This window comes from Pterocles gutturalis, unplaced genomic scaffold (genome assembly GCF_000699245.1).
Source record: "Pterocles gutturalis isolate BGI_N339 unplaced genomic scaffold, ASM69924v1 scaffold11720, whole genome shotgun sequence".
NCBI lineage: Eukaryota > Metazoa > Chordata > Aves > Pterocliformes > Pteroclidae > Pterocles > Pterocles gutturalis.
In genome coordinates this window covers 52685-76666 of record NW_010140912.1, presented here as the reverse complement: position 1 = coordinate 76666, position 23982 = coordinate 52685, and the positions used below count along the sequence as shown (strand labels likewise).

General features: G+C 43.4%; 1 protein-coding gene across 1 annotated transcript in view; it reads left to right on the top strand.

Moving 5' to 3' along the window:
* Positions 1-23982, top strand: part of LOC104469373 (A-kinase anchor protein 13-like) — a gene marked incomplete at both ends in the record, with an annotated part of 114841 nt that overhangs the window by 38837 nt on the left and 52022 nt on the right. Inside the window, one exon of the mRNA XM_010083848.1 lies at positions 4183-4259. Within this exon, the coding sequence (XP_010082150.1) occupies positions 4183-4259 (77 nt within the window). The remainder of the gene's footprint in view (positions 1-4182; positions 4260-23982) is intronic.

Sequence of the window (23982 nt, the reverse complement as noted above, 5' to 3'; positions counted from 1 at the left end):
AGGTGAATTTGCTGCTGAAGTGTAGAACTAATCTGATCTTTATATTCCACCTGTTCGAGCAGCTGTTAGATGGAAGCAGCTGAACTTTTTCAGTTGCCACTTTTTTTCTTTGTTATGAGAAAATTATATAGTGCCTCTCGGCTTTCCCAGCACTGAACAAACAAACAAACAAAACATTGAAATGATTAAAAAAAATCTGCTGTGATATAAATCATGAAGCTGTAAAACTGTAAAGCTCTTTCACTGCTTTAAAGCTGGAGGCTTTCTTCAGTCTAGATGCAGAATGGGGTGATGGCAGAGGATTTTTTGTGGTATGTGAAAGTGGAATAACTGGGGGCAGGGGAAAATATTGATATTGGTTTGTTGGTTGGTTTTTTTTTTGATTGGTTAGTGATGGGTCCAGCAAATCCTTTTTTTCATGGAGTTCAGGATTTTTAAAGTTTATATGTCAGGAGATAATCAGTAAACATAGTAAACAAGTAGAAAGATTTAAAGGTGGATTAGAAAGCTGGTTTCAGAGAGAAAAAAACCTATTTTAGTGCTCTGAGGGACTGACAGTTCAATAGGACAGGAGCAGCTGTAAGTCAATACCTGGCAAGGCTCCTTTGCTCTGGGAGCCTCCCGCTCTCCCAGCTCCATCCGTACAGTCCAGGTCTTTATCTCTGGTTGGATTCTGGGAGACATGACGTTGTCTAGGCCAGGTTTTTAAAAGGAGAATCATTAAGATAGTGACTCAAGTAGGAAAAGTAATATTAAGGTGTCATTCTGTGTTAGGGTATGGAAAGTGGGGAATAAAAGGAGGTGGTCCTGTTACAGATTTAAAATGTATAAGGGTTTAGTGGTAAAAGGTCTTGGAATACAATGGTCTGTCCTCTCCATAAGGAATAATTATTTATTTGCAATGGGATGCTGCACAAAGCAGAATTTCACCTGGAATATTCTGTTGAAGAACTTTAGGGTTGCTCTGAGGCAAAATGCTAGGGAAGCTCAAATAAAATATTAGCTTAAAGCAGAGACAAGAGACTGCTGTGAATCCAAGCTCACTATTTGAAATATTGCTGAAATTTACCTCCTATAAAGCAGCATCTAGAACTCTGTTATGGCAGTAATTCAAGAGAACAGATTTATTGTTTATTTTTATTGCTGTGTACATTCTTTTTGTTGATGTCTAAGCTTTGGGTAGTGCATTTTGTGTCCTAGTTCAGTGGCAGCCTTTAATTCTTTGAGTCAACTCTTCTTTGCTGTGTCAGTGCTGGGGAGTTTTCCCTTCAGCTTGGGCTTGTACAGAGTATTTTGTAGCCATGCAGGAGTCGTCAGTGCTCAGAATGAATCACATCTTTTTTTTGATATACTGCAGTAAAGCCTTCCCAAAGGAAGTGTAGGTCACGAGGCCATTTCTCGGAAACCCGTGTGGTCGGAGAGTTCTGTTGTCATGCTAATTTATCAGAGATGTAACTGTCTGGCAATTGCTGTTGCCATTACTCCAAATCATTGAGCTCTGTAATTTTTTTTATTTATATTGTGAAATTGCTCCCAAATCTATACCTGTTTATCTGATTGCTGCTTCTTAGTTTCATCTTACCCCCAAAACAGAGACCTCAAATGGGGAGGTCTTATCCAGGCAAATATCTAGTGATGACTGATCACAACACTGAGGGAAGGTGATGGAGCTAGAAGATCCTACTTTTCATAAGGCAGCTCCTCATGCTATTAGCTGTGAGCACAGATCTGTATTACAGCTGAGTAATGGGTTCTTCAAGCATGTTATTTGCAAGTCAGGCAGATATGCTACTCATTAAAAAAGCAGGTAGTTAGGATATGAAATCACAGTAGACAGGCTGGGTGAGAAGAGAAGAAATGAATGTGTCAGTGCTGACAAAACGCCTCCAAATAGATACAGCGTCTTGGCAGAAAGCAGCCCCAGCAAGGTTAAGGTGTATGGTTGGGGTTTGGCATCTTAAATTAACAAACACACTGTAATCACTGCTCCCTCACTCTTCTCCTGGGAGAAGTATGCCTAGTGTATCTCTTGTAGTTTTTGGCATTTAAAGAAAGCATTCATTGCCAGATAGAAAAATATCACCTTATTTTGAATTTTGTCAGTCTTCACTTCATTCTCCTCAATGGTGCTTGCCCTACGGAAGAGCAGTTACTCCAATTCCCTTCCTGTGCTAGAGAGGTAGGATGAACAGATAACAAATGTCACTAATGATGCCACACGTGATAAGGTGCTCTGTGCCCCAGAGACCTCTGTTATAACATTGTAGTGCTTTTCGTTTGAGATATGTTTCTTAATAGAAGTTTAGGAAGAAGTGGCAGAGTGGAAAAAGTTGTCCCCTTGAATTTCATCCTGAGGGCACATGTCTTCATCCTCCAGTTCTTACCCAGCACAGAGTATTGCTAAAGACCTGGACCTGTTGGAGAGAGTCCAGAGGAAAGCCATGAAATTGGTCAGAGGGCTGGAGCACCTCCCCTATGAGGACAGGCTGAGAGAATTGGGGTTGTTCAGCCTGGAGAAGAGAGGGCTCCGGGGAGACATAATAGCAGCCTTCCAGTACCTGAAGGGGGCTACAGGAGAGATGGGGAGGCACTCTTTATCAGGGAGTGTAGTGAGAGGACAAGGAGTAATGGTTATAAGCTGAAAGAGGGTAGATTTAGATATTAGGAAGAAATTTTTCACTGTGAGGGTGGTGAGGCAGTGGCCCAGGTTGCCCAGAGAAGCTGTGGATGCCCCATCCCTGGAGGGGTTCAAGGCCAGGCTGGATGAGGCTTTGAGCAACCTGGGCTAGTGGGAGGTGTCCCTGCCCATGGCAGGGGGGGGGAACTCAATGATCTTTAAGGTCCCTTCCAACCCAAACCATTCTGTGATTCTATGATTCTCACATCCTCAGTACACCAGTGGTTTCTTCCTTGTGTGTTTTGTCTTTGGACCAAGATCTCAACCATCACGGTGTTGCCATGACCCTGAGCAGATCTCGTCGTGACCGTGATCTCTGCTTTGCCAACAAATGGAATGCACAGAAATTTCTAGCATTACCTCTGATTTCAGAGGTCTGCCCACAAACCCATCTAATCGAGACAAAATCATGCCAGTTTGACTTAATGATACTGGATTATTTTATCAGTAGAACATTGTGAAACCCCATAGTCCCCAAATCAAAGGTAGACTCTAATGCCAATGGAATAGCATTGGTGACAGTTATGACAGCAGTTTCCCTGTGAAGATGGGAGGTTCCTCTTGCTAAATCTCTGAATGTGTAAACTCACTGCAAACGGATGTCGCCCTTAAGAAGGCGTTGTCATCCATCCAGTATTTGTTTTTAGTAGAAATGAGAGAGGGAGCAAGATTAGAGCGTGTTTAGCCCTAACACAGCCGCTCTCCACGTGGGTGGCTTTGGTCAAATCACTTCACTCCTTTAAAAGTACCCTGTGTGTCATGAGAGTCATTAGCGTAGGGTTGAAAGAGTATTAGGACGTTGACTTTATGCCAGGAAAAGCTAGACAGAAGGGAACCCCAGGGGAACAGTGACTAATGAAGCCTTTGCTGGGCAGAAAAAGCAGCTGGGACATGCTGTTTGTACCCCTGCTGTGGTGACACCGTCGTGGGAGTGTGAGGAAGGGGAAAATCAGCTGGAACTTTGTAAACTCCAGTAGAAAAGGGTTTGCCTGCCTAGTCCAAGGAACTAATTGTCATCCTTAAGGCAGTGCAGGTGGACTGAATTTTTTAAGTTTGTGATTTTTTTTTTTTTTAACCCCAACACTTAAAATACCAGCTGAGAAAGCAAGGCTGGTTTCCTGCATTGTCTTCAGGTTACGGAAAGAAGGAAAGCAGCAGAAGTTTTGGTTCTTTTGACTAGGCGAATGGGAGCCAAGAAAATACATGGGCAAATACATGCAGGTGTGCTCAGCCTCACCTAGAGCCTTTCAGTTGTTTTACACTGTGCTTGCTACTGTTTTGTAGTTTCCTTCAGTCCCAGACTTGATAGTTGTTAAAACTAATAACAAACAAGCAGCAAAGTTGGTAATGAAACCAGATGTTGCAAGTCAAGTGGACTTGCTGAAGGGGCTTTGGGGTTGGATTTTCTTTTTTTATTGAAACTGGTTTGAATGAAAAGAAAAATAGCAGCAGCGCTGAAAGAAGTGTGTTTTTAAGTTGCCTGTGTGAACCCTCTGTTTTCACAGGGAAGTTGGAAATGAAAACTGAAGATGAGCTGGATTTTCTGAAAGATCACAACGAGAGCACAGCCCACGAGGAAGCGGTGAGTGCTACTTATACCTTCTCACCTTGTCTTTTTCTGTGCTTTTTAAAGAAACGCCACTGCTGCTGTGGCCAGCCACCTAACCTTCTGGTTTCTTTTCTGTAGCCTTTGCAAAGCTGAACGGTATCCATCACCATGACATTGTTTTTAGTCTTTCAAAAATAGCATGGGCTTTTTTAGACCGTGCTTTTCTCAGCTCCTGGATTAAGCCACATTTATTTGTCTCAGTGGGCGACATAGAGATTGACCCAGAAGGTTCCTCGTAAGGCAGGGTTGTACCAAGATTTGTATATAATTTTATAAAAGTGATGCCTCAATGCACTTGGGGTTGGTGATGCTGTTTGGAGGGTGGCAGCACCTTTGAGGTCCCCGCACGTGCATGGTCTTGGCGAGTTGCTCCATCCCGTCTCAGGCTTTGCCCCTCCAGAGAGTTTTTGGCAAAGGAGACCGTGGCTGTGGTCAGTGTTGGTTCATGCACAGACTCTGAGGTCTAAAGGCTGTCTGGGAGCGTTAGTGGCTTTGCTGGAAGAAAAATTAATAGTGGGAAGACATACAGGGATCAAATGTGGAGGGAGACCATGTATTCCTCATGTCAGTGAAACAATATGAAAAGGTCATGCCAGGGATCAGAAATCAGTGGATATTGTTTTCTGTTACTTGTGCTTTGCTGCGTTTAAGGACTGTCTATGATTTTAAAAAAAAAAAAGTGAATACTGGGCTTGACAGGAATGTCATTTTGGTTTAAAGCATCCCTAAAACATATTCTGCTTTATCGGGAGCTGGGTTTTTTGGTTTTACCTTTACTAGCTGGATTTGCATTTGCTCCTATATTTTATGTATAGTTTCTTATTCCTGAAAAAGTGTTTTGTAAATGCTAAATTGCTGACAGCCTGTACTGGTGCACGTTGCCATTGAGCAGCTGTGTTTGTGTGTTAATGTACCATTATGAAGCTGTTAAAAGAGAAAATATTGCAGGGATGAGTTAACATTGCAGGGTGGAGCACCAAAAAACGTTGCTCATCCCACAGTAAAGCTCTTTAGGCGGCAGAGCAGTCTTGCCAAAGCTTGTAATAAAATCAGGTTTATTTTGTTTTTAACAAGTTAAGGCTTAATTTCTGTAGCTGTTTAATCAGTGAGTTAGCCAGGGACTAGAGCAAATAACTTTCCAAGCTAAAATTTGTGCTGTCTGATAACTAAGTCTTTTGTTACTGGAACGCGTGAGTATAAAGATGCTGATGATTTTTTTTTATGACCCTTTATTAAAGATAATTTTCATGACTAATACCTAGGTATCTGGTAGTTAAGTAAGATATATTTAGAAAATTCAAATTAGGGCACTGCCTTTTCCTTTTAAACAGAGGAAAAAAGAAAAGAAACATAGTGAATTTGGCTTCCATTTTGCATGTTTTACCGGCATTTTGATTTTGTGTGTGTGTGTGTGCTTTTTTCTCCTCTTCCTCTCCCCCCGCAGCCCGTCAAACACCTCTTTTGAAATCTGGCCTTTCTGGTGCAGGAATGGGAGTGCCGGGGGGAATGGAAAGTTTGCTGCAGGACTGACAGAGTTTCCTGTTGCTAAGTTCAACAGAAACAAAATAACAACTGCACTATATTAAGGTCATTTAAAAAAAAAAAATTGGTGCAAGGCTTATAAATAGAGCTCAATTCACACGTGTAGGTTGGGTAGGGTGAAAGCTGACCCGTGAAAGCCATCAGGGAGTGTGCCTCTCCTGCCGTGTCCTGTCCCTGCTTTATTTAGTGCTGACTTTTTTTGTAGCCAGAAGTCTTTAAGGGTGCTCATTGCCTTCTCATTACAGAGCCACTGTGGTCAGTAAAAGCGGTTTTCTTTACTTGTTGCAAATAGAAATGCTGTTGCTTGCACCTGATCAGGAGCTGCAGGTATTTCGCCATCTCACCCGTGCTGTCAGCAGCTTTGGACCTTGAGAACTGCATTAACTCTGTTCTATGGTTGAGAATTTTGAACAATGTTACTTATAAATATGCAGAGTAGAAAGCTGTTTATATGCACGGACTGTTAAAAATGTTTTGGAGCTTTAGAAGTGCACCTTCTTATATAGTGGAATAGATCTGAATAACAGTAAGCTTGAGCACATCGGAAAGAGAAGGGGGAAAATTCCTTCTTGTGAGTTGGTTTCTGAAGGCAGAGATTTATCTGGAGTTGTGATGCCAAGCAGCGTACTCCAGTATTGTAAGGTTGCATGTGCTTTCCCGGTAATTGTTTCAGAAGATTTTGCCTGAGAGAGGCTCTTGTGCATGTCATGGAAAAGCTGCAGCTGAAAAATGTTTAGGAAAATAATGGTTTGTAGGGTTATAAGCACTGAAAAGAAAGTAATGGAAAAATGGCTTTTCCAATTAAAATGGGGTTTTTAAGTGTCTGTTTCTTAAATCTCCAGAATGTTTTCTCAGGGGTTGTATTTGTTCAGCCATAGACGGTCTGTAACCAGAATTTCCCAAGCTCGTTTCATGTTGGGCAGTGGGTGCTCATCCTGCCAGAGACTCCCCTGGTCCTTATCTTGCTGCTTTCTTTGGGGATCTTGAGTAGAGCTGGGGCAATAACTTGATGTGATCTATTAAAATTAGACTTTAGCATTTTTTAAATTGAATCACTTCAGATTCTTAACTCTAATGAGAAATCTGTTTTGGCTTCTGCATGCTGTGATATTAAAATAATTCAGAAATGGAGCCTGGTGGCTCCAACAACATGAATACAAAGCAACAGCTTGAAATGAACTGTGCCCTGATATATGTCTCTTCTTGTGTTAATCCTGGAAGTCGGTTATGATTCATTATTTGCTGAATCTTTGTCTTCATGTTGCGGGATGGATAGGGTTGCGCTGCTGGGTTCATCCAGCGGCTTCGGTTGTCTAAGCCTGTGACTGACAAATTGTATCTGGCTGACCCCAGCAACAGAGTTCACTGGGAAATAGCCTTCTCATTGTTTTTATTAATTTCATTAGTTAGTTCCTATTGAATTTGATGTATCCTACCTTTACCACATGAATTAGTTTCTAAATGGATGTCTGTATTTCCAGAAGTTGCAGCCTATCAGATAAACGTGGTACTTCTAAATATCTTCACATAGAATGAAGCTTGAACAAGATTTGCACTTTGATCTCTCCACTGATCCAAGTGCTGCAGTAACGTGTGATATATCAGCAAGGTCACTTTCTGGAGGAAGGCTTGCACTATTTTCAGTGGTGGTTTGGAAGATGGAAGTATGTTTATAACGGTTTGGAAGATGGAAGTATGTTTATAACAGTTTGGGATGACATCACGCTGGGAGGGGTTGCAGGCACTTGGGAGAACAGGGTCAGGGTTCAGAGTGACCTTGAGAAATGGGAGAGGGAATCCAGATAAGAAATAAAGGCAGACACAGAATACTTAATTTGAAAGGAAGAAATTAAAATGCACTTTTACTAAGTCAGGATTATTGACCTGGAAGGGGAGGGATAGAAAAAGACTGAGGATTTTTAGTGGACCATAAATGAATCATCAGTGAGAGGCTATTGCAAAAGAACAGATCTTGTTTTGGGTGGTATTGAAGGAGTATCCTCTGTAAGGTGCAGAAGGTGACTTAATCACACGTGGCACTGCAGAGGCATCATCTGTGTCATCAAATCCAGTTTTGGGTGTCCTGCTCTGAGGAGGACACAGGCGTACTGGAAAGTGTCCAGAAGGAAACAACAAGAAGAGATTAAGAAACGTGAGAAGAGGTTGAAAGAATTAATTCTATTCAGTGCAACACAAAGAAAACTATTGTGAAATCTAGCAGTCTGCCAACATGTAATAGTGGTTATTAAATTCCCGGATTTCCATGGCAGCTTAATTTACTGATTTGCTAATTTGCCAGAATTATTTAGGCTGGATATTGAGAAAACATCCTGTTATCATCGTGAAACTCTCACAAGACCACCTAGAGAGGCTCGGAAGCCTCCTTCCCTGGGAGCTGTTACAGATAAGCTAGATGATGCTCTGTTGAGACAGAGCCCTAGGTCTGTTGTTGCCCATTGCTTTTGGTTTGTAGGCCCCCAGATTTGTACTTTGCTGAACAGGAAGAAGAGGAGGGAGCAGCTTGGCCAGAGTCTGGCAGGGTGTGTGGAGGAAGGGGACAGGGATGGCAGGACCATAGGAGATGGAGGTGGGGAGAGGGGACGAGCTGGTCTGGGTGGAAGAGCGCTTGTGGGAGAGAGGAGAGACCTATACATCGGAGAGATCAGTGTTGACATGGCCAGTAGATGTGAAGGATCCAGAGATTTGTCCTCTTCCCAGCTGTAGTTTTTCACATTTCTCTTCCTTGGAGTCCGCAGATAAATGGAGAAAATTATGGCCAAGGTATACAGAGACAACCTGACCCCACAGCTGGTCCTTAGGAGGAGAGCTTGGTGCTGGTTGTTGGTGAAGTCAGGGAGCAGCAAGATGCTTCGCAGCTCAGAACTGCCGAACCTCCTTGGTGACCAAAGGCAGGGGAGTCACTGTAGTTCTCCAGGCTCCAGTTTATTTTCTTAGGGAAAAAACTTCTTTAACAAACTGGTCACCTTTAGGACATGTGAAAATTCATGTTGCCTGTGTGCAGTGAAGTCTGTTTGCTCCGTATGTGTACCTGTGTACATACTGTGGGATGGTGACTGTAGATCCTCATTTTCTGAAGCTTCCCAACAGCATGGGAAATCTCAGAGCAAGTGACCCAAGTGTTAGAAACGAATCAGAGCGAGGTCCAGTGGGGACAAGTGCAGCCTTAACAATAGGCTGCATCCTCGCCCTGCCTCTTTAAAATCACTTGTGGAACTCTCTCTTTGTAGCTGTTGTCCTGTAACTAGAGTAAACATGGAAAAATCCAGCCAAAAAGGAGCCTGCCCTAAGCCTGGCATTACTGCCGGAGGGTGACACACACATACCCAGCGGGTCAAGGCTTTGGGCTGGTCATCCGTGAAGCCCTTTCTCACACCCACCAGCATCCTGTGTCTGCCGCGGAAGCTCAAAGTTGAGGGTCGAGAGGTCTAGGAGGAAATTGTGTCGGGTGCTCAGCCCCTGAGTAAATTCATCCCGGTGCAGAATAGCTCAGCCTGGCTTTAGCCGTCTGTTCTGTGCATTGCTGCATAAGCCAGAGTCCATGGTGCAGTCTGCAGGGAGCTGGAATAAAAGCAAGGGGAAAGAAAGAAAAAGAAAAAAGAAATTCAAACCAGGCTGGGATTACTGTTTGGCGTTTACTATTACTCATGCTTTGAAATCTGTAGCAGGAAGGCATTTATACAACTATTGTGGCACGTTTTTTGTCCTACGTTTAATTTCTCTGGGTGCTGCAGTTCTGATGCCTCTTTCTCCCAAACGGTGCTAATCCTCAGCTCAGAACAGTCGTTTCCAAGCTCGGTCACAGGATTCATGGATGTTAGCGAGAGAAGCAAGAACACGGATGCCGAGCCAAATCCCTGACTCGGTGCAAAGATGCTGCTCCCTGGTTTGGCTCCTTGTGAGCCTGCGGCAGGACGGGGCAGATGAAGACGCCCACGGCTCGCTGCGGCCACAGGGCTTGTTCTAGCCCTCGCTGATCTCTCGAGATGGTGAGTTACTTCTCCTCCCCTATGCCTTCTCCTTCAGCCACTACAGGCAGTGTTTTTCAGAGGAAAGATTGCTGCGTGTATCCCTGATACTCTGTTTTTTCATCATTTCCTGATTTCCTGTAATAAAACTTCTGGCTCTGCCATCCTTCCAGTATCAACTGCAAAGGAAGTTTATCCCTCAGCTTTTTCATGCTCATTATAAAAGCGTCAAAAGTTACCTGCAGTTTCATTTACCATCTGCAAATACTCTTGCCGTGAAGGCAGAGCTGTGCATATATTCCTGCTATAGTCTTGAGATGAACACAGATCTGCAGTTTCATTTACCATCTGCAAATACTTTTGCCATGAAGGCAGAGCTGTGCATATATTCCTGCCATAATCTGTGTTCATCTCAAGACTAAAGGCAACTGTTTCAGTATTGTGAATCTTCTGTGATACTTGCTTTTGACTTGCTTCAGACAAAGTTATTCACTTGTATGAATTATTTAACATCAGGGTATTAAAGTAGCTTTTTGAGACCTTTTCTGGGGTCAAAACTCCATGATTTCACAAGTTTGTAAAGCAAAGAGCTAAAGAATTTCCAGTATAGAAAATCTTGGTTTTGGAGTTCTCTTCCAGTGGTTTCATGCATTCATTTTTTATACAGTCATGAAAGTGTGGATCCATAAAATAATGGATGTATAAGACTGTTACTGTGGCAGAGGAATGCTGGCATTTAGTGTTGTACCTTGAGAAGGAAAATACTGTGCTGTTTTTTGAATGGTTCAGTCTTCTATATCATATGTATTATTTTATTTGTGTTTGAAATCTCTTGAAGTTTTGTGGTGTAACTGTTGTATGGTAGACATGGTTACTGCATGCTGAATTCCTCATCTAAATACAGAGGAAATGAAGATGATAACATGGGAGACCAAATGTGGACTTTTCAATTGAGACTGCATTATTATTACAAATGGGTACTCTGGTGTGTTGCGGCACTGGGTTTTTATCCTTCTGAAGGAACCCATCTAGCTCCATTCTGATATTTTGGAAGCTGAAGTTGCCACCCTACAGTGTAGAGAAGCTGGCATTTGCGTTTTTCTGTGGACTTTTATTTTTTGCACTTCATTGGTAGTTACACCGCCTTAGAGGAAAACCTTCCTAGCCAAAAATTGGATACAATAAATAGGCTTTTAAGCATATTGCTGTGCTCTGGGTTTTGTGAGGAGTCATGGAATGGTGCTTCAGTTCTCTTGCTGTCCCATACTAATCTCTATCCTACGTGGCAGGCTTTTTTAAGTCTAGTTTTTCAGGATTTGGGAAGGATTTTTGGGACAGTTTGTACCAAATCCAGAAAGTCTTCTGAAAGGTGAGTAACAGCAAGAAGGGACACATGGAAGGAGAAAAAACCCCTGGGTACCACTGGGTCATGGCTTCATGGTTGGTGGGCACCACTGTTCCTCCTCTGCTGAGTCAGCACAAGTGTGCAGGAGGTCGTGCTGTGGACAAGCCAGGTTCAAAAGTGAGATGAGAACTGGGCAGAGTGTTCGTTCTGGGTTCAGAGCAGTGTCTGCCGTTTGGGGAGCTTTGGACTATAACCATACACGTGGGGAACAGCTTACGTACGAGTTTTTACTCTGATGGAAGCGCCATAGATGAGATACAGGATTTAGAAGGTGAAGCTCAATAAGCTGAGACTGTAGGAATTAAGCTGAGACTGTAGGAATGAAAGTGAAAACTTTTAAGAGGTGAAAACAGTTAATTCTTTGAGTCACTTACTGTGGGACGGGGTGAACCCTCTTGCTTCACGTGTTTCCATCAGGACTGGATGGTTTATGAGTGATATGCTGTAATGCTGAGTAAACTGCCAGAGCAGTGCTAGAGCTGCTGCGGGGTTACATTGCCAGTGTATGGACTCGGTGTCTATGTAGTACCTCCTGTCTTTAAGATCCACATTAGAAGGTGAAACCTAGCAGAGCAATCCAAGAGATGAGTGAGACTCTTGGCTGCTGCTGAAGAATAACAGGCTCTAGCAGTATCCAGGCATGGCATTGCTGACTTAATCTTCGAGCAAATGATGAAAAAGATGGTGTAAGAAGAAAAAAGTAAAGGACAAAGGAGAGTTGTATGTAGAGCTTAAGTGCAGATTAGAAAGAATACTTCTCTTAGGTGTTGCCATTCATGCAGTGTGGATTGTTAAGAAAACAGATGTTTTACCCAGTACTGTTAAAACTACTTCCCTGGAAACAGGGAATCAGAATGCATTTAGCCTCGCTGTAGTGGCACAGATTCCCCTTTCTGTTATTGTTCTCAGCCTTCCCCCACCCACATTCCCTGTTTAGGTGGTCCATCTTCCCTTATTATACCATTCTCATGCCAAGGTGGAAATCTCAGATTTTTTTTTCCCTCCTGCATCTCTGCTGTTGCTGCTGGTGTCATGTCCACATCCTGGTGTGACTCAGCTGTGTTGCAGAATGTTTCTGGGATAAAGCTGCTGTTAAAACATCAGATGAGATAAAAGCCTGGGTGATAACTAAATGTTTGCCTTTCCACGCAGCAGCCTTGCTCTCACTGGGTGCGTTGAGTGCTGTGTGCTTTTGTCAGGGACATCTTCCCTGCTGCTTTCTGTCTGCTCTGCACAGTGCAGAGCAGTAATACAGGGCAGTGATGGAGAGAGCTTTAAGCTTGGGACTGTGAAACAAGAATAGAAGGTTAGTGTTGCAGTGGATGATTAAAATAGGCTATGCAGAAAGACTGAGTGATTTGGTATCCAAGCATATGATATCTAAAATAAAAGCACTCGACTGGTATGAAGGGGTGTGGGTTTGGCTGAGCGGAGGCAGCTGCAAGTCAGGATTTCACACCCCGGGGCAGAGCAGTGCCTTGGTGTTGTGTTTGGCGGCGGTCAGCTGTAGCTGTCCTTACAGTCATGGCAGCAAATTCATCAAAACTTTCAAGGAAAGTAAACTTGTGAATTTTGTTTGAAGACTTGTATTAGTCGTCGGTCACATCGAAGAAGAGGCAATGTCTCCAAACTCAGATCCTATAAAAAGCACGGACAGGAGTGACTTTTTGGTGGGTGCTCTGGAGCAGGTACTCTAGGGAGTTTCTTCTCACTGCCGCTTGCTTCCTTCCATCGCCAGCTTGTTGTTTTTACTCCTGTGGTCTGTGTTTTGGACTTCTGCTTTGGAATAACCCCAACATGGAGGCTGTAACAAGAATGTGACAGAGTTTTGCAATGGTTTCATAAAATCTACTTGATCAGCTGTATTGGAATTAGCAGATGGGAGCAAACTCTCTATACCAGACTTTCCTTTGCACTGGGTCTCTTGCAGCTAACAAGGTTCTTCTCCTTCCACCTTCTCTTTCTGCTTCACGTATACATTAAATTTGTGCTTTTATAAGCAGGTGTTTGATGTAGCTTACCTTTCTGATTTTCTCTTGAGCAGTGATGAACTTAGCTGCCCCCTTCCTTCTTGCTTACTGTGTTTACTGTTGTGGTGCCAGCGATGTATTCAGAGAAAACGAAGGCGGTAGCTGTGCCCAGGAGGCTAGTCCAAAAGATAGAGCCAATATTTCTGGGTTATCTCATTGGCTTTCTCTTCTGTTTGTGTAGTTTGAGTCAGAGGAATTGTTGCTAGCCTGTGTTTAACCTGAGTTACACGGCTCTCCTTTCAGATCTGCAAAAGAAACAATACTTGGCTTTTGATTTTCTCAGCCGGGTTAGATATTACTTCTCCTTAAAGCCTTTTGCCTTGATGTGTACCCTGATACCATTACAGACACGATAATAGCAGTTTGATCTTCTTTTTGCACCTAGTTATTTGGGGGCATGTTCTTACCTGTAGGAAGTACATCACCTTTATCAAATACCCCATGCCTCCCTGTCCTGAAGCATTTCCATTTTCTCTACCACCAACACTATGTTTGCAAGTACTGTGGCGCTGCATCTGCCTATCTTTTACCAGTGTTCTCCTTTCTTAGATGTTGTCCTTCCAGCTGGTGAGATAAGAGGCAGGAACGTGAAGCCTCGCCCTCGCTAACTCATTAGTCTGAGCCCTGGTACCGAGTCTGCTTAGCATCAAGTGACTTGTTTTTCTTCTGTCTGAGACTGTGCTTACCTCCATAAATCACCAGAAGATCATAATCCTGACTTACTTGACACTGAACTTTTGCTTGGTTTCTTAACACAGCTGGACACATTAAATGCCTAAAAGTGGTTGGGAGGGATATTATTTCCAAAATACACATTTTCAAAGGTTAGAGGTGCAGTTCTCTGAAACATTGGTTTCACTCTGAAATCTTGTGCTTGGGAACGTAGAATTGTCTTCTGCCCCTCAAAAATACTACGCTGCAGATTGCATTGATTCTTACCAAAGGCATGGACAGGGGTGGGCTGTTAAAGTCTGCTGAGGTTAAAAAGTACTTCTTGGTTTTTTGTCCCACTATTAGTTTTCTTTTTAACTCGTTGACCATAACAAGGTGAGGAAATGTGTACTTACCTGCTTGCCCAGGAGGAGGTGGACACGTCTTAGCTTTAGATGCTTGCATGGTAGGGGTACAAAAAGAGCAGTAATGGACCTTTATGAGCCTTTTTCAATGAGAAGGGTTGCTTACACCATTTCCAAATATTCCCACCTGCAGATTGCCAGAGGGAGGTGTTGGCTGGAAACTTCGGGGTCTGCAGTGTTAGAAAGGGAAGGGGAGAGAGGGTTTTTTGCTCCCTGCTGCATGGGCTGAGTTGGGTTTTAAGGCAAATTCTGGTTCTAATTGCATTTTTGGGAGACATGGAAAGAAACCTCCAAAGGCTTTTTTATTCATAGCTGGATATTTGAGGGACAGTGTTTGATTTTTCTTGTCAAGACTTGTTTATGACTTGTTTTCTCTCTTTGGGGAAGCTGAGGTTTACTTCGCAGTTGTAAACGATGCAAAAAGGCACCCAGAAGAGTGTGGATGAGTCCACTGTCTTTGTTATAAATCTTTCTGGGCTTAAAATCCTTACAGTGAACCAGACAACAAAAAATTGTGTCTTGGAGTAGCTCCTAGAATTCTTTAATGCTAAAATATCTCTTCTGCTTGCAAACCTGGGGCTCTCCCCCATTTAGATAAGTGGTTTCTGTTTAAACTGGCTTTTCCTGCGGCTGTCCTTTTGGGCAAGGGTTGGCAGAATTCAGTCAACACTGACGGTGACACTAGGAATGCGTGGCAGGAAAATAAGTTCTGAAGGTAAGACTAAAAAAGTCCTCTCTGTTTAAAAAAAAAAAAGAAAAAAAGGCAAGGGAGAAAAAAAAAATCTGTGCTCGGAGTATTGCCTTTCTCTGGCTCTCGGCAGTCTTGAGTATACACTGAAAAAATGATTTTTAGAGCACTTTAAAAGCCTTGTAAGTTGTTTTCTTCTCTTTCAAGAAAATAGAATTCATATAGAAACATATTGTTTCAAGTAGCAGCTAAATTAAATGTTGAAAAATAGGATATTTTGGTTGAATTTATGTGTGTATATATATATATGTATTTTTGTAGGTAACCATTAGTCTCCTAAGAAAAGTACATCCTGTTTTTATGCGTATCTTATGAGCAGTGTGTGTTCGCTATCTGGTAAGTAGTGCTGTCTGGCGCATCGAATACCTTTTGGCAGGTTACTCTTAAAATATATTGTGTGTTATCTTTTATGGAGGATGTCGGCAGATGTCTGGATCCCGGCACTGAAATAACAGGAGGGGAGGCAAGACAAACCTGGGGTTTATTGTGGAAACGGTTGGAAGTGGAAAGGGCAGCCAGGGAGATGGGCAGCGGAGCGTGCTGCAGGCGAGGGTTTTGGCTCCCTTGTGCGGGGCAGAAAGTGGCTGTAGCACGGGATGTTTTAAGCCAGTATTTAGGTGAATGAGTGAGATAATGTAGGTGCCCACTTGGGAGCTATATTGCCTTTATTTCTTCTCTGAGGCTGCTGAGCAAGACCAGACTTGGGGGACATTCAGACTTTTTTTTTGCCAAACTCCCAGAGCAGGGGCGGGGGAGCTGGGGCACTGACGGCAGCCGCTAAAGAGAGACCAAAGTCAGGAAAGGAGCCCAACTAATATTTTCTTCCAGTCTTACTGATTGACCTAGCCAAATAAAAGCATAAAATAACAACAGCTGTTGAAAAAAAGTCTAAATTGTGTGCCTGTACCAACAGATGTTTCCATAAGCCATTGATTTTTAGGTTGTCCCAGCTTAAATACAGTACGGGGGTGAAAAGGATCAAAAGAGTAAAATATGTCTAAGAGATTTCTCTGCTTTGGATAACTTTATAAGCTGTCAGTGAAGTTGTAAACAAAGTTGCACCAAAATATATAGTGGCTTTTAGTTTAAATTGTGTCTTTTTGCTTGTTACTGGCTGCTTGGGTTAACAAAGAAAATATTTTTCTTTCAATAGCTTTCAGATCTTTTGCTGGATATTTTTTCTTATGCGTCTGCATTAAATAAGCGCATTTAACAAAACCTGATCCTCTTATAAACATGGAATAATGACAGTATCCCACATATGGGTTTCATTAATTTTTGCATGTTTTGAAGTTGCCTTTTTTTCTCCGAAAGGCTAACTTCAGAAACAGCAGAGATTAATGCTGCATAATAGCCAAAATGACTAGCTGAGCAGTCAGCAGTTCTAACTTGGAATAGAAGGGGTTTCTGGCTAAATTATTTAACTATTGCATAATGAAAAGGATATTTTTTTTCTATACAGAACGATACTGCGTAATCTGTACTCCTCCCAGTTGCTGTTACTGGTTTGCTTGGATTGAACTGGTCTTGGTTCTTCTGATTATCTTTCTTGCTTCTGAGTCTTGCAAATGTTTTGGAGTTTAGCCTTGAGAAAGAGCTTCAGAGCCTTTCCCCCTTTCTTCCTAAGAAAACAAAACCAACCCTTTCCTTACAGTAACTAGTGAGAGATTTCAGATGCTCTGTTTTCCTTATCTGCAGCCTGGTGACCTGTGCAGCTCCTGGGATATCCCGGATCACTAGGATAACTCAGGGGAATTGCAAGGCTCCCAGATATAATAAATGCTGTTTTTCAACGTTTTTGGCCCCAGCTATCATTCATTGTTCATTGGCTTAAATTTGTTTATTTATCTGTTGATTAAAGCTGTTAAATGTATGGAACTGCAGCGGCTGTGGCAGGTGGGGAATGAGAGAGGGGAGCACAAAATTGAAGTTTTCCTAAAACACCTCTATTGGTCCAAAATTCCCAGTGTTTGCAGGGGTGTTCCCTACCTTCAACTGAGTGGAGAGGAATAAGAGCAGGGTTTGGATCCATTATTCCAGTTAGGAATTATCCCTGCAACAACAAATGTTACTATAAAGGGGTCTTTGAAAAGCTGCTAGAGGGGATGCAGCATATGTTAGTTTAGAAACTTAGAAATAAATATTTTATTATTTTTCTGAAGCAGTGTCAACAACTGAGAAAATCCCTTACTAATGACAATGCTTCCACATATCTGTTTGTTAATTATATGTGCAATTTATGTCCTGAAATTCCTTTAGGAATATTTCCTAAAACTGGGCTAAAAAGATGTTGGTATAGCATCCCTTAATGACGACTTTGTGAACTCAATGAATCCTTACCCTTGCACATATGTCTTTAGGCTAGATGGGATAAAAGTGGGGTAAAAAATGGTAAAAGAGGTTTCTTCCACAGGGTCAGCATTCTTTCCTGGGCTCTTGAGCTGTAAAGACATGTTTGTTTAATATTCTTTACAGAAGACTACCAGGGAAACGGATAAAACAGTGAGCAAAAGAATACTCATGTGGTCCTACAGCAGGCCTCCCAGGCAGGAGCTGGAATCCAAATGCCTCTTCTCAAAGTTTGCATTGGATTTTATTTCAAGTTTCCAAATGCATGTAGAGAGGGCATGAAAATATTGGTTGGATGCAAGTGTAGGTAGGAGAGTGAGCTGGAGCATCTGTTATTGCTGGGGAGAGGGGGGCTTGGCCACACTCAGAGCATCTCAGTTACCAGTCGGATTTGAGATCCTCCTCCCCACAAAGCAAACAGAAAAATTGGAAGGGCAAAACAAATACCAGTGTCTTCAATCCCCTGTCTTTGTTAGCAGACAGGCAAAAAAATTGACCTGGAAATATGATGGGTGCCTTTGTACGGTGCATCGCTTTCCCACCACTTCACCTCCCAGATTGTCAAGTTACAAGATGGAAGAAGAGATAACGTTTTCCCTTTTGACACAGTGCCTGGCCAGGACAATACACTGGGTCATGTGGGCTTCCCAAGGGCTGAGTCCTAGGGACTTCAGTTAATGAGGAAAAGAAAAAAAAAAAAAAAGGCAGGGAAGCTGAATCATTTTCTGGCATGATTTATTCGTTTGAATGACCCTTCTCTGTTTTTCAGTTTGATTACAGTGCCTTAAACTGGAGGCATGAAAGAATGGTAAAAGTTGAATAATTTCCTCAGTTCGCAATATGTCATTTCTGTATTGTCCATTAATTTTACTCACTGATACCATACGTCATTTTTGTTGGGCTTTATCCACCAATTCATCTATGTAATCTGCTATCCTGTCTCTGTTTTTAGCTAAATACATAAGTTCTTTAGATAGAAGCATCCATCAGGCATATCCTGGAAGCAGTCTCATGTTTTGGCGACGCATCCCGGAGCACTATCTGTGCTGCTCCTGTGCTGTCCCTACAGCTACAGGTATCATGCCATTATTTTGGAAGATGATGTGATGTTTCCTGTACTCCACAAATGCAAGATTGTCTGTTTTCCTGCACAAAACCTCATCCTTAATTTTTAACCTCCTACCTCGAACTGGAAGGCTTTACTTTTTCTGGAATTTGTTATTAAGTGGTAACAGAACATATGTTTGTATACGTGTAAATAATTTTTTTTGGTGTCCTATATCTATCCCAGTGATGTCAGAACATGCTTTTTTTTATGCATGGTATAAAAATGAAAAATTCCTTCAAGTTTTCATTTGTGAACGTTATAGATAATGAAACATCCCCCTTTTCTTGCATTTGAGACAAATGTGATGATCTCCTTAACTCCTCTGTAGGACGAGTTACTAGACATTGTTTGTTTGGGTATTGTGTGGACTGAACAAGCTTCAGGTAATCAGACCCCATGCCCTGATGGGAAGTGCCTGAGCACGGGAGCAGCCAGCATCCCAGAGGACACAAGAGATGTGCAGCACAGGTTGCTTCTGGGAGGCTGGTTTGCTTCTGCGGGTCATGGCTCAGGTGCTCCTTGACAGCCTATTTTGGGGACTGCTCCCACTTCATCCACTCGTGTTTTCCCTTCTCAGGATGCCGGAATTCACAGGGTGAAACAACATGTCCAGTGTTTGACAGCAAGAAGTATTTCTCTCAACTCCCAGAATGCGCTAAATAAATAACTATGGCGCGGTCCAAGATCCCAGAGCACTTCAGCCAGCCAGACAGCTCGATTCGTGGTTATTTTTGGTAAAGGCAGAACTAGATGTTGCAAACCGATGTCAAGTCAGCTGAGGGGTTGCTAATCTCTTGTGTGGGATGTGTTTCTCCTGTAGCCATTTGGGAGCAGTAAGATGGGCAGCTGACTTCCTCTAGAAGGATGTTCGGGCATGCTCCATGGCAGACCAAAGCTTCGGCATTTTTCTGAAGGTTACATGGACAACAGAAATTCCTGAGAAATGTACACCGAGTCTCTGAGAAATATTAGAAAAGGGAAGGTCAGGAAGTGGCTGAAGGTCTCTCAAGGTGTTTTTGTATTTTCTCAAAATGTGTGCTCCGTGTATCTGTATGTCTGACAGCTTTCTAACCTTCCTCGTTCCTCCTTCCTGGTTCTTCAGCTGTTCATTAAGATGGTTTTATCTTTGAGCTCGAATGCAGGCAGCAGCTGTACTGTGGTTTGTCTGGATATAAAATTCAGCTTGGTCGTGTTGTCCCAAAGCACAGCATCGCTCTGCGAGGAAATGTCTCTCTCCAGACCTTTGTGTGAAGATCTGAATGATTTAAATAGGGAAGTTCTAGGAGAATTGAGGCTGCCCAGGCTGGAGAGTGAAACTTGTGTTGATATCGGGGGTGATTTGCCTCAAGGATTAAGTCGAGCTGGTGAATATTGAGGTGTTTTAGGACCATGACTGTGAAGGTTTGTTTCGTGCATCGCTGAGTTTCCTCCTTAGAGCAGCACAGCACTGGCCACAGAGGGGATTCCTGTGATGGCTGATCACGGGAGACTGTCCACGTCCCCTCTCCCTGTCTTCTCTTCTTTTGGTGCCCTACCTCATAGGTGAATCCAAAATCACAACCAGCCTTTGGGGCCACCTCATGAAGAGGATGCTGCTTGGTGGGTCATGCCATAGCCAGAGGGAACTGGCCCTGGACCAAAGTGCCACCTCAGGGATACGGATGGACAGGCAGGGTGGGAGTGAGTCGGTCCCAAAATTCCTCTCAGTCTTGCAATGCTCTTGCAAAAATGAGAAATATATTATCTAACATCCAGGGCTCTTTACCAAGGGCTGTGGTGTGAGTGCTCGCTAGTATTCCAGAACTGCCTGGTCATCTTTAAAATCCACATTGGAGCGTCCGCCTCGGTCTTCTCTCATGCGGGTGCTGACCTACCTCCCAGCAGACACGATGGCTATGTGCTCCCTTCCAGATTGGACACACTCCTTTTACAGGCTTTGCAGTATTAGAGTGCAGATTTCCTTCGCCTTATTTAGTTTTAGGAAAAAAAAGGGGTTTGTTTTGTCTATCCTTGCAAGTGCCAGAAACATAAAATTTTCAAAACCTTTTCCAAAAACCTGATTTCTTTTAAGAAAAGAGCAATTGAAATTGTAATTCTTCTCTCTTACTGTCTGGCAAATTTATTATCTCCTACGTTTAGTGCCCAAAAGTGGGTTTTGACTTGCTTAAGACAGGGAGAATTTTTTCCTTTCATCTGCTGCTCCATTAGCTCCTATCAGAGCTGCAGTTAAAAAAGTTAATACGCCTGAGTATTTCTGCAGATTGCATCATTTTCAGTGTTTCATAACGATATGGCAAAAGTAATTTGAAACAGATAACAATAGTGCAGTCTGTTTCAGAATAACCATGATTTCCTTGTCATTAAGAGGTCTGTTAGCGGGTAGAGGAGGAGGAGTTTTATCTGGATGAGTTACAGATCATATGGTGAGACTGAGTGCCTTTCTCCCCCCTTTTCCTTCCCTTGAAATCCGCAGCGCTGGACTTTGGTTTGGATATGAAACGATTGGATAGTTTCAAACTTCTGTCTGCAGAGAGCGGCTCAGCGCTTCCAGATGTTTTCAATAAGGAGCCCAGAACTGTCACATCAGCAGCCGGTGGCCCAGGCTGCTGCTTGCATCTCTGCTCTGTTTTGAGCAACTCGCAGAAAAAAGGAGAATTATTTACTCATTGGAATAAGGTTTTTTTTATTTAATCTTTATCCTCTGATTGTCTGGTGCATTGTGTTTCTGACCGTAAATACTATACACTGTGTAAACATGTGTATGACATTCAAGGGACAGCTGGAAATAGGTGGACAAAAGGAGACTGGAAACCTTTGTTCTGCTTCGTCCGGGCTGAGTCTGTCTTCTGCATCTGCCCAGCGTTCCTGTGTGTGTATAAAGCTGTGTGCAAGGCAAGATTTCTAGCCTGAAACAATGCAGCAAAAGCCCCACCTAATGTGGGAAGAGAATGATGGTCTCCCAAGGGGGAGTGTGTCTGGCACATTATCTTCTATTTGTTTACATTACATTTCTCCTCCCCCTTCAACAGTAAAGTCTGGAAATGAAGATGAGATGGACTTTGGGTGTCTGTAATCGTCACTGGCCTCCTGATCCTGGTTGTGAGTCAGGAACATGACCACAGGAAAACTCTTGGAACAAATTAGGGATTTGGAAGCTTCAATTTGGAAACAAAAAGAGAAGGGAGAGGGGGGATATTTTTTGTTAGCTTGTTTGTTTGTTTGTATTGATTATTTTCCTCGGTGGCTGAAGGTGTGGAGGAGTCCAAAGACATCAGTTGTCAATCTTTACTAGATCAAGGTACGTAATTGTGGAGGAAGGCAGGTCATCATCTAGATTCACAGGTAGGGCATGGATGTGTACTGAGTCTTGGGGCACGTCCTGTGCCCAGAGTCACCCTGCCTGCCACTGGCCTGGCAGCGTCCCTGGCCAGCTCTTGCTGCCTGCCTGCGCCTTGCTCCTGAACTTTCTGTTCCCTCCTGCCCCATGAAGGCACTCGTTGGGTTACTTGTGGCTTTTGGCCCTACTAAGGTATTTGTGCATAGCTCAGAAAACTTGGCCTTCTCTTTTTAACTCCCTGCTGTGAAGGTTGCACATCTCCCAGTGCATCTCCCACCTCCTTGGCTAGAGAAGTTTCTCCTTTCTCCCTACATGTAGGAAGGGTGAGGTGACCTGAGCCATGGCTAGAGAAGTTTCTCCTTTCTCCCTACCTGTAGGAAGGGTGAGGTGGCCTGAGCCGCAAAAGACCGGGTGTTGATGCAGTTCCAAGTCGGACCTGTCTCACATCTCCGTGGAAGATGCGCTGTCACAGTTAGTAGTGACGCTTGGATGGCAGTCTGCTCTGCATGGTGGGCATTGCTTGAGCTGAACATCTCCTTCTGGTTGCCAGAGGGGTTCTGCACTTCCAAGGTGAAGCGCATTACGTGGAGTCCTTTGACAGATCTGTGCAGCTTTCGTTTGGATAAATCTCAGGCTTATATACCAGCAGCCATCATTAGATCGATCTGAAAGAAAAAGTTAATTACTGTATCAGTTAAAAAAAATCCATGTGCTCCATAATGAAACATTAGAGCATCATCAAAGTGCAGCAACTGCTGCAAATTCCTTTACCTGAACTGAAGTCGCACGTTTTGTTTATAGGTTCCTGTCCTGTAAATTTAGACTTGAGGAAATCCCTGCCTTTTATGGTAGCGTTTGAAGGGCTGGAATGCTGTCACAGCCATTTCTGATTCCTCATCTCGACGGGCACATGATTGCTGGGATTCATTACTTGTGGAGAAAACTAGCGGCTCCAGAAAGTCCCCAAAGTACTACCACATTTTTTGTGTGTCCTAATACTGAAAGCAGAAGCTCTGCTCATGGTTGAGGACAACAGAGTCATTGGCTGAGATCTTGCACTGGGGATTGTAGCTCTAAGAGAGCCTCATCGAGGAGATCCTCCTCACTTCAGCTGGTGGTGTGGTGGAGATGAAGCTTTGGGTTGTGAGGGAGAGACTGGAGCCTAATGAAAGTGGGGGGAGATACCTCGCGTTGACTAGGTAAGAGCATAGCTGGGGCACTGACCGGGAGGAGCTGACCTGCTGTGAGTCCCCAGCCCACTCCAGCCCGTGAGGACACATTCATGGTGCAATGCCCAAACGTGGACCTTTCATTGGTGGCTGGCCACTGTGATGGAGTCCTAGGAGAAGACACCCTTCTGGGTTTACTTACTGAGTCTGAGTTGAGAGGGTAATTATGCTTTTACGTAATCTAGCTGTATGGATTGGGGGTGTCATATCCAGGAGAGCCCAAAATAGTACTTCATGTTTCTGTAAATTCCCGTTCTTCGGTGTTTTACCAAATAGGCGCGGAGGGGAGTCAGTTCCTGTGTTACTCGCAGGCTGCTGGTGCAGTGTTTTCGGGTGACCAGAACACTGGGTAACACTAGAAAAGAGAGGAGCTGCAGTGCCCACCTCCTTTGGAAGACTCATCTTGCATGCAAATACCGAAAAGTTACTCACAGGCTGCTGGTGCAGTGTTTTCGGGTGACACTGGAAAAGAGAGGAGCTGCAGTGCCCGCCTCCTTTGGAAGACTCATCTTGCATGCAAATACCGAAAACTCATTTTTTATCCATTTTGGCAGGTTGAGTCACCTTTGTCAGAACTTGAGCTGCTGGTTACATAGCGCCTCATGCAACCAGGGGACCAGGGCCACCCTCTGGGGCTGGATGAATAGACCTACAAACCCTTAACTGAGCTCCAGGAGCGGAGCAAATCCCAGCAGCAGGAGGTGGGCCAGTTCACCCGGCACCACTGGGGATGGCTTTGGGAGATCTGCAGTTAAACACTGGGTTGATAAGCGCAGTTTCCGATGTCTCTGTTTCCTGCTTTGCAGCATGGGATTAACAATTCCTGTGTTTTTGCCGAGAAAAGCAGCAAGTTCTGCTTGCTGAAAACTCCCAACCACAAAAACCT